Source organism: Saccostrea echinata, unplaced genomic scaffold (genome assembly GCF_033153115.1).
Source record: "Saccostrea echinata isolate AGI-Se365-2 ecotype Australia unplaced genomic scaffold, CSIRO_AGI_Sech_v1 ptg000029l, whole genome shotgun sequence".
NCBI lineage: Eukaryota > Metazoa > Mollusca > Bivalvia > Ostreida > Ostreidae > Saccostrea > Saccostrea echinata.
The window spans coordinates 4355642-4371571 of NW_026889778.1; the positions used below are offsets into that span (position 1 = coordinate 4355642).

At 32.8% G+C, this 15930-nt stretch overlaps 1 protein-coding gene across 1 annotated transcript in view; it reads left to right on the forward strand.

Annotated features, from left to right (window-relative positions):
- LOC133195512 (inositol 1,4,5-trisphosphate receptor type 1-like) overlaps window positions 1-9357 on the forward strand; it is a 37802-nt gene extending 28445 nt beyond the window's left edge. The window contains exons 2-13 of the mRNA XM_061331374.1: window positions 3153-3257; window positions 3913-4105; window positions 4739-4861; window positions 5127-5302; window positions 5585-5749; window positions 6196-6388; window positions 6623-6709; window positions 6865-6992; window positions 7099-7264; window positions 7463-7623; window positions 8053-8214; window positions 9075-9357. Of these exons, the coding sequence (XP_061187358.1) occupies window positions 3934-4105; window positions 4739-4861; window positions 5127-5302; window positions 5585-5749; window positions 6196-6388; window positions 6623-6709; window positions 6865-6992; window positions 7099-7264; window positions 7463-7623; window positions 8053-8214; window positions 9075-9140 (1599 nt within the window). The 5' untranslated portion in view covers window positions 3153-3257; window positions 3913-3933 and the 3' untranslated portion in view covers window positions 9141-9357. The remainder of the gene's footprint in view (window positions 1-3152; window positions 3258-3912; window positions 4106-4738; window positions 4862-5126; window positions 5303-5584; window positions 5750-6195; window positions 6389-6622; window positions 6710-6864; window positions 6993-7098; window positions 7265-7462; window positions 7624-8052; window positions 8215-9074) is intronic.
- Window positions 9358-15930: the final 6573 nt, after the last annotated feature.

The following is a 15930-nucleotide window of genomic DNA, read 5'->3' on the forward strand; positions in this document are numbered from 1 at the left end:
TTGCGAGTGGTGCTTCTCGCGTAATTACACGATAATTTATTCCTCGCGTATATTTAGGAATCTACAGTATACATGTATTTCCGTGTCAGGCAATTCCGTGTAAAATAATGAGAAAAAAATTAAAAATATTTTGCTACGGTCTGTGGATGTATTGCATGTATACACTCGTATTTTAAAAATTTAATGCAATAATATATTTATGTATCATGTCTATTTTTATGATGATTTATTGAGCAGTCTTCTACATGTATCTGAAGACGATTCACCATGATTTTACTTGGACAAGATGATACAAAGAAGCATTCATATTATTTGTTATAGATTAAAATTTCAGAACTTGATATTTAAGTAATACGTGTCATAGTTTTTGATTGTTTGACAAATGAGAGAGAGAGAGAGAGAGAGAGAGAGAGAGAGAGAGAGAGATTCCGTTTTAGCCCCCCCCCCTTTCCACAAATGCATGTACATGTATATGTACCTGTATAGACAGAAATTCTTATTTTTTATCTAGATATATCAGGCAATGAAAGTACACCTTTTTTTATCAACAAATTCATTTTGTTTGACAGTCATAATCGGTTTTTATTTTCCTGCTTCAAGTTCACATGAAGTCCACGTGTTTGTCCTGTCAATCAAAATCATTCGACACTGTGCAGGTGTGAAAGTCTCGTCACACCAAAGGCGAAGCGCTACACTTTAGTATTTCCAAGAAGTTTTAACATTTTTTTTATCATTTCTAGATTTGATTCCAGTTTTTCCAAAAATTAGATAAATAAATAAAATACATAGGGCATAAATTTGAAACATACTCCCTGGTTAATTTAAAATACCACCGTCGACACGTGTATATTTTGAACTACTATTGTTTAATGGCTTTTTTTAGATGCATGTTTGTTTTGAGACTAAAATGTTTTGTGCTACGCGTTAACTTCTTTACAAATATTAATTAAAATATACATGTACTGGAAATGCTAAGTAACCGATTTAGGTGGAAAGCGGGGAGGGGGGGGGGGGGGGGTCTTAATCATATCGAATGGCAAACATATTAAGTTATTGTAAAGAAAGGATTTTTTTCTCTCTAACAATAGATTTTATATATGAATTGTAATGTATTACATTTAAATAAATATTTTTTAACCCCACTATCAATTTAATTAGCTCCAAAGATTTTTAATTAACTGGATATCTTCAGTACTATTTATAATTCTCAGAACTATTTCTAATAATGTATATCTATAGTAATTGAAAAAAAAAGTGTTAGTAAATAAATAAATACTTTCGTAATTTTGCTTCACTTGGTAAATTAATTGGCATGGATTATTATCTCTCCATTAACGATTTGTCGTCTTTAACATAACAACAAAATGTTGCAGTGCTTGAAGTACCAGTATATTGCCTGTATTTAAATTCAATTTTTCAGCATATTCTACATACGTACATACTTATAACAACATTAATTTTCCAGAGTAATTTAATAAATAACCTAACAGCTAAGTTAGAATAATAATAAAACATACTGTAGATAATTTGTTCCCATGAAATAATAATCCTTTAAACACGATATGTTTATTATTTAATTTCAAATCCTGTAAATTCTTACTTACAAAAAAGGTAAGTCCTTTCACTTTGGAGTTCCAATGACAGTAACGACTGAACGATAAGTGAACGCTGAACCAAGGTGAACGCAAAGTGAATGGAGAGTGAACGGTGAACGCGAGCGCACGGTGAACGGAGAGCGAATGGTGAACGCATGGTGAATATGCCGTTGATGATACTATATACAAATGTCATTGTTGTTGTTTGTCGTGATTTCCTGTCTCGCCGCTGGCTTTTCCACCTCACAGGCTGGAGGATGGACTCTAGGTTCCAAGGCTGGCTGGCCTATCTACTACACACCATGGGCGGACTTTAGGCACTGGGTGGCCTCACTGTTGTACAAAAACTCTGACATATGGATGGAACCTGCTCTAACATATACATACAAGTTTTACTTACGAGCTCTAGTGGCTTTACACAGATACACATTACACTCATTATCAGATTTATAGATAATGGACACGTCTTGGATAAGACTCAATTACACAAATGAGTTGTTTAAATTATACATACAACTCTTACACAAATGCAATATTGCCAATTGCTATTTTACTTGGACAAACTATCATGAAAGAAATTGTACATCGTACTTTGAAATATTCATATACGTGTTACTATAGATAGAAATCAAATTAAAGGAAACAAACATGCTAAAAAATGATGAGAAATGCGGTGACTGGATGTTTTAGGACAAATGAATAATATATAGGAAATAACTAAAATAGAATTATAAATATAAGCCTTACCTCAGAAAAGCTGGACCATTACACTGCTAAAAATAATATCACACCAGAGCAAGCACTGCCATGAATACAAGGGTACATACATGTAAAAAACAAAGATATAAGAGGAGATAGAGGCGTCCTCCTCTCTGGACTGCCGCGTCCAAACTAACTGGCACGGACTGGCGGGTTTTAAGGTCCAGTGAATTGAGGTTCAGTAAAGGATATGTACAGTAATAACACATTTAAAACGAAGGGGTTCCCCACGGGATATTTACATGAAATTTAAAATAAACTAACAAAAATATGCTAGGATGATTTTGATGTGACACTGGCCACACAGATATGGAAGAGGCATCGCCCAAAGATGTGGGCCACAATATCTATATCCTGGCCTCATAGGTAAGAGGGAGGTGTCACCTTAAGACATAGGCCACAAAATCTATATCCTGGCCTCACATGTAAGATGGGGGTGTCATCTTGAGGCATGGGTCACAATATCTATATCCTGGCCTCACAGGTAAGAAGGGGGTGTCACCTTAAGGCATGGGCTACAATATCTATATCCTGGCCACACAGGTAAGGAAGAGGCATCGCCCTAAGTTGTGGGCCACAATATCTATATCCTGGCCACACAGGTAAGGAAGAGGCATCGCCCAAAGATGTGGGCCACAATATCTATATCCTGGCCACACAGGTAAGAGGGATGTGACACATAATGAAATAATAATTGGCTAATGGACACATTTTTGAAATATAATAAATCACGGTACATTTCACATGACCATCAATCAAAGAGACCATGTTTAATTTGTATGTTTTCTTTATTGGTAGTTGTCTCTACACAGTGAGAGGTTGGCCCATCTGTTGAAGCCTAGTGGTGACTTATGGGGGGACCAGGCTTTGGAGTTCTATGAGAAACACACAGCTCAGATAGAGGTACACAAATCAAATCTACAGTATCATTGAGTTACCTGCAGTGACTACAATTTCATCCCTTAAATTTTTCATACAAATGATTGTTTTAAGGTCAAGATCTAGTAAATGAAAGGTGCCTACACATTTTTCAAATTTGAGGGGCGAGTTCTTTTAATGGTCCTTTATAGCTTAGTAAAATAAGGTGTATCGGGACATAAATTTTAGGTAAACTCACCGGAAAAACGTTTTAAACTGTCATTTTCAATGAAAAATGAAGAAAGTCAGGTATACATTTCAGAGTTTTTTACATCTCAGAAAAAGGAAATGTATCAATATTGCCCACAGGCTCTCAGAAAACGGTTTTTCGTATCTTCTTGACCTCTACTTTAAAATGATATTTAATTGAATATAGGTATCGGGGTTACTTTTGAAATGATTTCAAATTGAATTCCATGAAAATGCTTCATTTTCTACATAATTCTATTACAGCCATGAAGTACGGGAAAAATTAAGTTTAAATCAACTACGACGTCATAATGGATCTAGCTTCAGAAAGACAGTCTAAACTCATTTACACATGTTACTAGATCTTTACCATAAGTAAATTATAAGAATGTTCATTTTGAAATTTAAATGTATTGGTAAGAGAATATATCAAAGTTGAATATCTGAACAGATTGTGAGACAGGACAGATCTATGGAGAGAATCGTGTTTCCGATTCCCGAGATCTGTGAGTATCTCACGGAGGAGACAAAGACTCGTATTTACTACACCACCGAGCGAGACGAGCAGGGCAGTAAAGTGGCTGACTTCTTTGAGAAAGTGGAGGATATGTTTGCTGAGATGAGGTGGCAGAAAAAACTGAGGGGTGGGTTATGTTATAATTGTCAAGTAATTTATATTGGAAATGTAATCATCAAATCCAAAAACTCATCTCATTTCTTACAGTATATTATCTAAATAATGAGCATTAGATTTGTGAAAAGGATGAAATTTTCTTCTATTGAATACATCATATTTCCATTGTATTTATGTCCATTTTTTTCTTTCCACTACATTTTTGTAATTTGAAGCCATTATTATTGAATTGTAAAGACCTTTCTATGATTAAGTTCAAGGCTCACCAGAGAATTTTCGAAGTAATTATTGTTGAATTGTAAGAGGTAATGAACTCTTCTATGTTAATTAAGGTCAAAGTCACTGCCATACAGTTTAGCCAGTGTTCTTCTACATGCGTTTTCATGTACCATGTAGACATCATTTGGAACAGTTACTGCTCTTTGTATTGTTATTCACATGACTGTACATGTTATTTTGAATTCATTAAAGTTTGCAGTCAGCGTACAACTTTTGTTTTCATGGCCCTTACCTGTCTTAATTCAGAGGTCAAATGTATAATTTATCAAACCCTTATCTATACAAATTTTGTCGTACTGTACTGTTAATTTTTGTATAGCTTACCCTTAACAGTCCTAATTTAGCACGTCTTTTCTATATTTAGCTAACCCCTACCTGTCGTGGTTCAGTAGTCACATGTCTTTATGGAGCAGCATCACCTTCCAGTTTGCTGTGCTCCTCAACTTCTTAGTGGCGTTCTTCTACCCATTTACAGAGGTCAAGAAAGGTGGGTACTAGAAAGGTCTCAATAATTCAGCTGCAGAATTAGAACAGAAAATTTTATTTATTTTAAATTACTGACAGTAACAGATGAAAATTTGCAATGATTGTCATTTATACCAAAACAGGAATTTCTAAGAAATTAAGTCTACAATTATTTTTCCCTAAGAGAAATGATTAATTCATTTTCCATAAATTAAAAAAAGTTCATGGAAGTATAAAGAATTATATGTGTTGAAGTCTTAACAATTTTCTTTCACTTAATTCTGCAGAACTGGACCCTAAGCTTTCTGGTTTGATCTGGACTGCCATGTTTGGTTCCCTGGCTCTGGTGACCATGGTGGGCGTTAATCCAGCAGCCATTAGGACGATTTTTATTTCCACGATTTTCCGGTTTATTTTCTCTGTGGGACTTGACACTACACTGTGGTTATTAGGCGCTATTAATGTAAGTATTTATCTGATGATGTCTGACTTGAAGTCATCTTAAAGTTTATAATTTGTAATATAACCTTCTGTGTTTCAAATGGCAGATGTTAACCTAAATTTTTGAAATATTGGATGAGAGTGAGGAAAAGGTTTAAAATAGATATTTTCTTAAATTTTTCATGATTTAAGCATTCCAGACATTGAGACATAAATTTATGCATCTTAGGATAATTTCTTGTGTAAATAAATCACCACCATTATTTTTGATAGTTAATAAAGGTATGTGAATTTTTTTTAACAGTTGATAAACAAAGGTATATTTTTGATAAGTATGATGGGAAATCAAGGGACGTTCACTAAGCTCCCCCGACAGGTGCTAACAGACTTCAGATTCATGTACCACATCATCTATTTAGTGTTTTGTATCTTAGGACTGTGTGTTCACGAATTCTTCTATAGTATATTGGTAAGGCTTAAATATCACAAGGAAACTGATATATATATATATATATAATATATATATATATATATATATATATATATATATATATATATATATATATATATATATATATATATATATATATATATATATATATATATATATATATATATATATATATATATATATAAAATACAATAAAGTCATTGAAATTTATCATAACAAATATATAGTTAATTTAGAAAAGAGTAATATATATCAGAAAATCAAAATACACTGTATTTCTGTAGTAGTATTAGAAGAATTTGAATTTTTTACTCTTTTGTAAATATATGAAACATGCAACATTAAATAAGGTGATTTTCTCTTATGTACAGTTTGCAGCGTAATGCCCTACTGACTTGTGGCTCAGAATTTTTTTTTGAAGTCTGTATTGTATAGTTACAGTTTGTATTTGTTTACTGTTATAGTTACTGGATGTGATCAACAGAGAGGAGACGTTATGGAATGTGATTAAATCGGTGACTAAGAATGGCCGCTCAATCATCCTGACATCAGTTCTGGCAGTCATCATTATCTATCTATTCTCCATCATTGGCTACATCTGTTTCCAGGATGACTTCCTGTTGGAGGTTGACCCCATACCACAACTCATAGGGGAAGGTATCAAAAGTTTCAAAATTTGTAAAATTCATGTCTGTTTTCTCTATATCCAACATGGGTTTTACAGTCACAATTAAGGCATACATTTACATTTATAAAGTCTAGGAATAGTGTCTTACATTTTGAATTCTTATTACCGGTAAATGGAATTTTTAGCGAGTAATTTTCCTGTAATGAATGAACAATAGCACCCATGTTTATCTCTATCACCTCTTTATGTTTTGTTGTTTTTAGCAGTGAATGATACAGATAATGGTACATGTGACAGTCAGAACTGTAGTGCTGTAACAGGGGGTGTCAGATCATCTCAGGATGTGTCAGGTGGGTGTCAGTATGTCACAGAAATATTCAAAAAAAAATTTTTGCCAAAAAATAATTATACCCTTCCCGTAGATTGACAAGACACCCATTGAAAATTGTCACCATTATAGCATGTAGAAGAAAAAAATTATCATCATTCCTAATTTTTTTGGCAGCTGACACAACAGAAGATGGTAAACAGAGAGTGTGTGATTCCCTGATTATGTGTATCCTGACCTCCCTGAACCATGGCCTCAGGAACGGCGGGGGGATCGGTGACCTGCTCAGAAAACCTGACATCAGGGTATTTATACACATAGAAATCCTATCCTCAAATAATGTTAAGTACTGCTAATATCATTAAAATGTACTGAAAAGTAAAAATTAAATAACTTCTGACTATATTGTAGGAGAACCTGTTTGTGGCCCGAGATGTCTATGATCTTCTCTTCTTCTTCATCGTCATCATTATCGTCCTTAACCTCATTTTTGGTGTCATCATCGACACGTTTGCTGATCTCAGGAGTGAAAAGCAGCAAAAAGATGAAATTCTCAAAAATACTTGTTTCATTTGTGGTAAGTTTTCAGTTTAATTTTAGTTCTTATGCATATATATATGTATATTGTAATTTCATTTCAAATATACTGGAAGTTTTCAAGTCTTGACTTTTGCAATTGATGATAAAAGTCTTTAATAAACCATTTACTAGTATATTTATTTAATATTCCAAACATGGATACAAAAAGTAAGTTCTACTGGTATTTTTTTTTCAGGACTAAATCGAAGCAATTTTGACAACAAATCGGTTTCTTTTGATGAACACAAATCAAAGGAACACAATATGTGGCATTACCTAAACTTCATTGTCCTTGACAAGGTCAAGGATCATACAGAATTTACTGGACCAGAGAGCTACGTGTACCAGATGGTCAAGGTAATCACTCATTACGTATCAGATGGTCTAAGCAAATTGTCCAAGGATCTCTTAAGTTTACAACTGAATTTCTCTAGAAACTAATTGAATTTAGGAAAACTTGATTTCAATTTAACTTAAATATCTTGTCCTTGTCTTGGATATAATGTAAACATACTATATTTGGCTGTGTATTCTTTTTAGCACCTTTGTCAATAAGACAAATTCAAATATAAAGCCTAATGTCTTGCAAATATACACACACAAAAATGAGAAGGCTAAGAAATGCATAAAATTATATACAGTAATGTTCAAAAATACATTTCCGTCATTTATAGTAATAAATGTAATATATTATATTTATATATATAATAGATTTACTGGATCATCTGTTCCTAATAATTTTCATTGAGAGGACATAATGCATTAGTGTTTTTGATTTGCCTGTAGGAGAAAAATTTGGACTGGTTCCCCAGAATGCGAGCGATGTCTCTGACGGCTGAAGACAGCGAGGGGGAACAGAGTGATTACCGAAATCTACAGGCCCAGCTGGATGCTACAAACCGACTGGTCAAGAATCTGTCTAAACAGCTGACCGACTTAAAGGAACAGGTTAGTGGTCAATGTTACAGACTGGTCAAAAATTCTATCTAAACAACTAACCGACTTAAAGAAACAGGTAAGTGGTCAAAATGATACACATCGACTGGGTCAAGAACCTATCTAAACAGGTGACTTTGATCACCTATTGTGGCCCAACTCTACAACGAGGGGTCTTGATTTGAAGAAACTTGAATCTATACTTCCTTAGGATGTTTCCATATAAAATGACTAAATAATATATTCTGAATCATGTCTTTTCTGTTGTTGAGAAGATGATTTTTAAAGATTCTTCCTATATTTTCCTATTTCTTGGGGTCATGATTGAAACAATCTTTAATCTTCACTATGTAATAAAGATTCTACATACATGTAAGTTTCATCTTTCATCTATCTGAGGATGCTCCTCATAAATATGACTAATCATGACTTTGCTGTTCTTGATTTTTGCTATATATTCTAATGTCAAACTCTTTTCGCCTGTTTAAGCCTCTCCATAGCCCCAGGAGTAATGATTTGAGCAAACTTGAATCTTATACTATGTGCTGAAGATTTCACATAAGTTCTTCTTCTCTGGCCCAGCTTGGTTATTGAGAAGATTTTTAAAAGAATAATTCTTAATTATCTCACCTTGAAAGAAGGGTGGCCCTTCAATTAATTAAAAGAAACTTAAATCCCCTTCACCTAAGGATGATTTTGTAAAGTTTGGCATAATGATTCTTGAGAAGAAGTCGAAAATGGAAAAAGTTCACAGAGGACACATTTTCTGTCAGAAAAGCTCACTTGAGCCTTTTGGATCAGATCAAAAAAGAGCTTCCTGTTCATACTTGTACATGATTTATAAAACATCATAACACTATTTATTTTTGTAGATGAAAAAACAGATTAAACAGAAGAAAAGAACAAAGTTTTTGACATCTGCTACATTGAACATGTAGAACTTGACACATGGTGGTTTTGAATTGATTTCACAACTGCCACATTGAACATATAGAACTTGCCAATCGGTGCTTTGAGTAGCAACTCTTAAGCATATCAAGAGATCTGAATTCAGATACCACCACCATCATAGACCCTTTACCTTGTCATTTCATGTTAGATGTAACCATTTCATTTGTGAATTCAGTGAACATTTTGTAATTGTAAATTGGTAATATTTGTTATATTTATAATCAAACTGAGACTTTCACTTTGTTTTTAATTTTTTTCAGATTAAGAAGAAGTGATTATATCATGTGATGAAATATTTTTTGATATTTACTATGAAAACTTGACCATGTTGACTGTAGTAATGAATTCTTACATTCATTGAAATTTGCCAAAAAATGCATGTAGTGCAATGAAACAGAGAAATGGCAGCTTTTTGACAGCAGCATGCAGGCCTTTTATATTTACTAACTAGGTAATTTTTCTAAGAAAACCAGCAACTTATGAATAATAATTCAAAGCACAGCATATATTTTGGGTTTTTCTTTAATTTTATAGTGTAAAGTACTTTGGGTATTTCAAAAAACTCATAAAAATGTCCTTTTGTCCATTCCATTAACAGATTCTTTTTATTACAAGGTATAGAACACATAGATTAATTTAATATGCTTTAAAAAAATCATTACAGATCTAATGCTCGTAGACATGCATGTTATCCATGATCATACTTTGAGGTAACACACACAGCATTGTTTTATAAGTCTTTGTTCCTGGCAAATTCCTTAGATCACCTCTCAGATATTTATCTATATATAGGATGTAAGAAATATAGGTGCCTGGTCAGATCAGGATCTAAAGCCATTAATCATCAATAATTATCGATGATATTTGCATGATTTAGTTAACATACACATACATATGTAAAACCTTTATGTTCTCCAAAAGTTTGCTTTCAGTGAATTTTCCTTTAAATCCTATAAATGTTGACATGCGCATATTTCCAGTGCCAGTTACATAAGGTGTAGAAACAGAATTTTACTTAGTTTAGAAGACTTTTGTATAAGAATGAAAGTCACTTAACATAATTAGTATGTTTCTTGTATAATTAAAAATTATACATCATTTATGTGACACTTACACAAGTTATTCTTTCTATATAATATGCATGTAGAATTAAAACATAGGCTAAGCTGCCCTGGTTCTATTTAGTATTCCAATGTTAAAAAAAGCATTTAATATGTACATGTACTTATTTGTAATTTCTGATGAATGAAATAAACATTTTTGTGTGCCTACATTTAATTTTGTTAACAACTGAAATAGACTTTCTTTAACACAGTGTGTCAGGCAAATGAAGTGCTTAAGAAACAAACTGTAATTAGTCTGTGATAGAGGTTATAAGAATATCAGTTTATATACATTTATATTTAAGTATTTATGTTGACTATTATATAATGAAGTCTATACATTTCTGTATTGTCATTAGATTAAGGATTTTTTTCCGAGAATTATTGTAACTGTTTATCTACAAGTTAAGAGATTTTATTGTAATTTTCTTCTGAAGGATGTTTTGTAATTAACTTAATACAAATGTAAGAGTTTTAAATTATGTTTGTTCTAAAACAATATCCACATATTCCTTTTAATATGATGGAAATTAGTTGCATTTAGGTGTTTCTTCTGATGAATATAAACAAAGAAATGGCATTTCATGTACAGAAAGTATTTTGATTTGAATACGGTATGTGTACTTAAAAAAGCGGGCTTCATAATTTAGCGGCTTTGGCGCAGACAACGATGCGCTAATTCATGAATCCGCTAAGAAATCATAAATACAATATACGGCACGGATATGTATAGCGCTAATTCATGATTTCGCCAACAACTCCATACCCGGTGTTTGCGCTAAATTTTTAATACGCCAATTTATGTACACATTCAGTAACTGATTTAACCAATTTAAATGCAGGACCTGATTTTGTTTGATATAAATACTTCCAATGTATGATTTTAGATTGTTTAGATTGCGATCAAAAAGCATTTATGTTAATATATTAATTAACATCGTAATTTCTTCTCTGTTTCATATTTCCTGCCCCCCCCCCCCTTCCCCAACTGTAAATGTGAGTGTATTGTTAGATCTGGTCGAAGTATCTCTGATGTCATGATTTTCGTTATGTCAGAAAACACCATTAAATGCATTTCCACCTTTTTGCTGTTGTTTTATATATATATATATATATATATATATATATATATATATATATATATATATATATATATATATATATATTAGGGATGGCAATTTGTAACCGGTTAACCGATTACTCGGTCGGAACGATGGCAATCGATTAGAAAATCTGTAACCGGTTAATCGGAAAAAATAAAATATTTGTTGAATTGAACACATTTTTAAAAAAAAATTATTTAAAAAAAAGAAATCTCTGCACAAAGGATGATCATTTGGGATTTAACAGATCTAATTTGGACGTACATGTAATTATGAATCTCCAGATGGAGACCGTAGCGTAATTGGTCAGTTTATGTAGTGTTAATTACCGTGAAAACACCATGTCGTTACCCCCGACTGTCCTGTAATTCTTTAATGATAATAATTGAATCATTGAGCACTGTGAATTGGTGTGTTTGTCGTTTTCAGTTTTCAATCCAATTTAATTATTAAACGAACATTGTAAATTAAGGGCTTTAGAGTTCACATGTCGTTTTGATTATCATAGTGAAAATGCAGAAAGAACTTTTGTGACATCTGCTCTGGAAAATTAGCAAAGATTTCAGGGTTTTCTCAATTTTTTCTTGCTACTGAAATTTAAATAAAAAAATATGTACCCGTATTTTTCTGATCCAAAATCAAGACTAACCGACTGTTTTAACTTCTATCGACTTATTTGGGTCTGTTTGTGTATATGGACAGAGCTACTTGAAAAACAATTGTCAACAAAACGTGCATTTTGATACGATTAACCGGTTAATCGGTCGGAACGCCTTGCGGTTAACCGATTAGCAATTCTGTAATCGATTGCCATCCCTAATATATATATATATATATATATATATATATATATATATATATATATATATATATATATATATATATATATATATATATGTGTGTGTGTGTGTATGTGTGTGTGTGTGTGTGTGTGTGTAGAGTTGTAAAAAAAAATGTAAATTGTAGCATTAAGAATATATGGACTGTTGATAGCACAGTGGTTAAAGCACTTTACTAGAAAAGCAGGGGTCATAGGGAAAAAAATAAATAAAATAAAATAAGTCAACCAAACTGAGAAAAGTGGATCTTATGTTCTCCTTCTTTTCACTCATCCGAACATAAAATATTTCTATTCAAGGTATCTTGGAGAATAAACAACAGAACACATATAGAACAAGGAAGGTTTTGAATATTTTAACCAGGAAAAGAAATTAAAGAAATCAGAATCCAAGATTCAAAGTAACAGGGAGTTTATTGTTTAAACTATCTAAAACATATCCGTCTTTCACTCTCTGTGAACGCCACCTGCCATGAGCCTTAAAAAGTTTATATGGAATATTGTTGTTAACTGCTGCAGTTGCCCCCCCCCCCCCCCCCCACACACACACACATACACACACTTATCAAACTAGGTAAACCGTACTCTTTAACACTTTTAAGAGCGTCTGAAAGAAGTTTAGGTCAAAGGTTTACTTGATTTACATAACTTGTAAACATTGTCCTTTTTAAAAAAGGTTATCGCTGTAAAAATAAACTCATTAAACTGAAAAGCAAGACCAGCAGTTGATATACATATTTTTCAGATAAGAAACTGGACAGGGTTTATTACTTGTTCACGATATAACAACAATATTACCTTGTGTGAGAATATCGATTTTGCATTTTTCAACTCTTATTTAAACATGCGAACCTGAATGGTGAAACTTAATGTCACGCATTTTAATGTGAACAAGTTCACCATATCTTTAAAAAACCGAATTAGAAGGCAGTTTTCTTTAAAACGTGCATTACGTAGCTTATGCACTCGGTCTCTTACTTCAGGCTTTGCAATAAATATTTTGGACTAGTAGCTAAACCAAACTGTTCAGCGGTGTTGTGACCATATTCTATTAGTCTGAGACCTTTGAAGTCGATATTTGCGGTGTTGTGGGGTCAGAACATTGGCATGAATAAGTCATATGGCTTTAATTCCAGTGTACCGTATTCAATTGCAAACAGTGTTGTTTGATATTCTGTGTAGTTCAGGGATAGCTAATAGTGTAGACGACATCATTGTGGAATGTTGATGAAAATTCTGCAAACCACTGAAGGGATCCCGTGTTGCTGATGTCATGCATGGTCTGCTATATTTCTCGCGATCATTTCTTATACCATGCTGCTGGTGTCTGTTTTATAGGTTAGATATGGTGCTTTGTGCAATATCAAAACCTCTTGCAATTGTAGCCTGGCAAACTGACTTCCAGTCACCCAGTTCCCTTTTGCAATATGCATCATTCAGATGCAACATTTTTAAATAGCGTCCATTTTTAGAAAACCAGATTAAAAAAACCGAGAACCCCGGCTTTTGTTTGACCTTTAGTAATGTATGACGGATGTGGATTACAAACTAACGGAAGAAAATGCACGTGTTAAAAGACCAGATTTTAAATTTTGCTAAATTACGTCTTTTTTTCTGTGAGTTTTGTAGAATGGTTCTCAAGTTAACAATAGCATTAAAAAATTAATGCATTTTACTCAAACAAATCATATCCATCTTAAAAGCATGTATGACAAAACTATTTTTATTTTTCAGGGTATTCTTCCTATTATTCGTCTCTTTTTTAACAGTATATAATTTATTCATAAAAATGTGTTGTTAAATAAATACACATCAAGAAAAGAGTTCAGATTATAGACATTACCATTATGAAGAATGAAAAGTAAAGAAAAATATTTATTTTTTTGAGTTATTATACTCAAAATGCATTGGCAATATCATGCTTCATAATTAATGTCTATGAAAAGGTTCCTCCAATCTCTACATACTGAATGAAATGATTTATGAAAAAAAGAATTTTGTACTTGTACATGTATGTACCCTAAAGTCATTGTCCGTAACGGAAATCGACAATCATTTTGTAAAGACTAAAACCAATCCCGGCCCTATATGTCAGATCTCCATTTATAAAGAAGTGTTCCGTTACTGGCTGTACAGAATATAGAAAATAGTACTTCTCCAGATTTACAGACAATATTTATAGAATAAGAAGGATCTGCTATACAGGTGTAGCAGTTACATAAGAATATTAATTCAGTTATTTTTTTTCTTTATTACAGAATACGAGACATCATCAGAATTTAAAGGAAAACTAAGTAAGCCATATTAACTGTTTTATGGGTTTTTTTTTAATTGATTGAGCGAAATTGCTCGTCTATTTACTTTAAAATATGTTCTATTTATCTTTTTATAAAATCCATATTTACTATATACATGGGTATTGCCAACGAAAAACTCAGGAATCTGTTCATGAAATATATGGAGATAACGAACAGTATTCAAGCTCAAAAGTCCATAAAACAATACAAAATAGGAGCAGAGCAAACACGGACCTCCAAAACATCAGAGGTGGGATCAGGTGCCATGGAGGAGTGAGTATCCCCTGCCAACCGGTCACAACCGCCGTGTGCTCCTTGTCGTGATCGGGAAATAACGGAAAATCCGTCGACAATTCAGTGTGTAAATAATGGCCTTACAATTAGTATGAAAAACGTCAGTCAGCATTTGACTCAATGATATATTGTATTTGCTGACAAGGTCATTGTATCGACCATAGAACTTACGAAATGATGACTTTAAACGAGACTGCTATGTTCTTGTTTCATCAACTTGTTTGTCAATAATTTACCTCGTTTTAGAAATTGCACATACGTAGAGCATGCTTTTGTGTATCGAATCAACTGAGAGATATAAACCCCGTATGCAGGTGATGAAGGTATATTGCTGCATAAGTAAGGGAAAATGACGATTGAAAAGTTAAAGTCATCACGTTTATCATAAAGCTTGGTTGTTAGATTACCATTAACGTCTTTTTTCAAGTAAAATATCCAAATATGAAACAGATGTGTCAGACTCTGTAGTATCTTTTATCTTAAGCTCACCGGGATATATCGTATCGACATAAGAATTGAAATAACCATTGTTAACAGACAATACGTCGTCGATATACCTAAATGTCGAGTTGAAGGCCACAGCAAGTGTTTTCTTCTTTTCACGTACAAAATTTTGGACAAATTCTGCTTCATATGAATACAAAAAAGGTCTGCTAATAACGGGGCGCAATTGGTACCCATGGAAATTCCAATAGATTGTTGGAAGACCTGGTCTCCAAAAACCACATAGATATTGTCAATCAGAAACTCAAGCATATTTTTAATGTCAACTTCAGAGTATTTGTGTGTACAATCAGAATGTTTTTAACAAAATAATTTTGCGAATGACCAGTGACAAGGTAAGTATATTTACGAGTTCCATTTTTATTGAAAAAAAGAAAAAGAAAACAGCTGTCGATGATATCAAAAATCCTGGACTTTAATTTATCGTGGGGATTGGTTGTGTATAAAGTTGAAAAGTCGTAAGTTTTTAAGCTGTTGATTTTGGTAAATTCTTGTGATTTCAAATTTTCCAAAAGTTCCTTGGAATTTTTAAGTATCCACATCTGATTTACACCACTTCTCGAATATATTGTTGCACAGTACTCTTGAAGTTTCTCCTTCACGTCTGTTAATATCTTAGTGAGGAGTAAAGAAAAAAC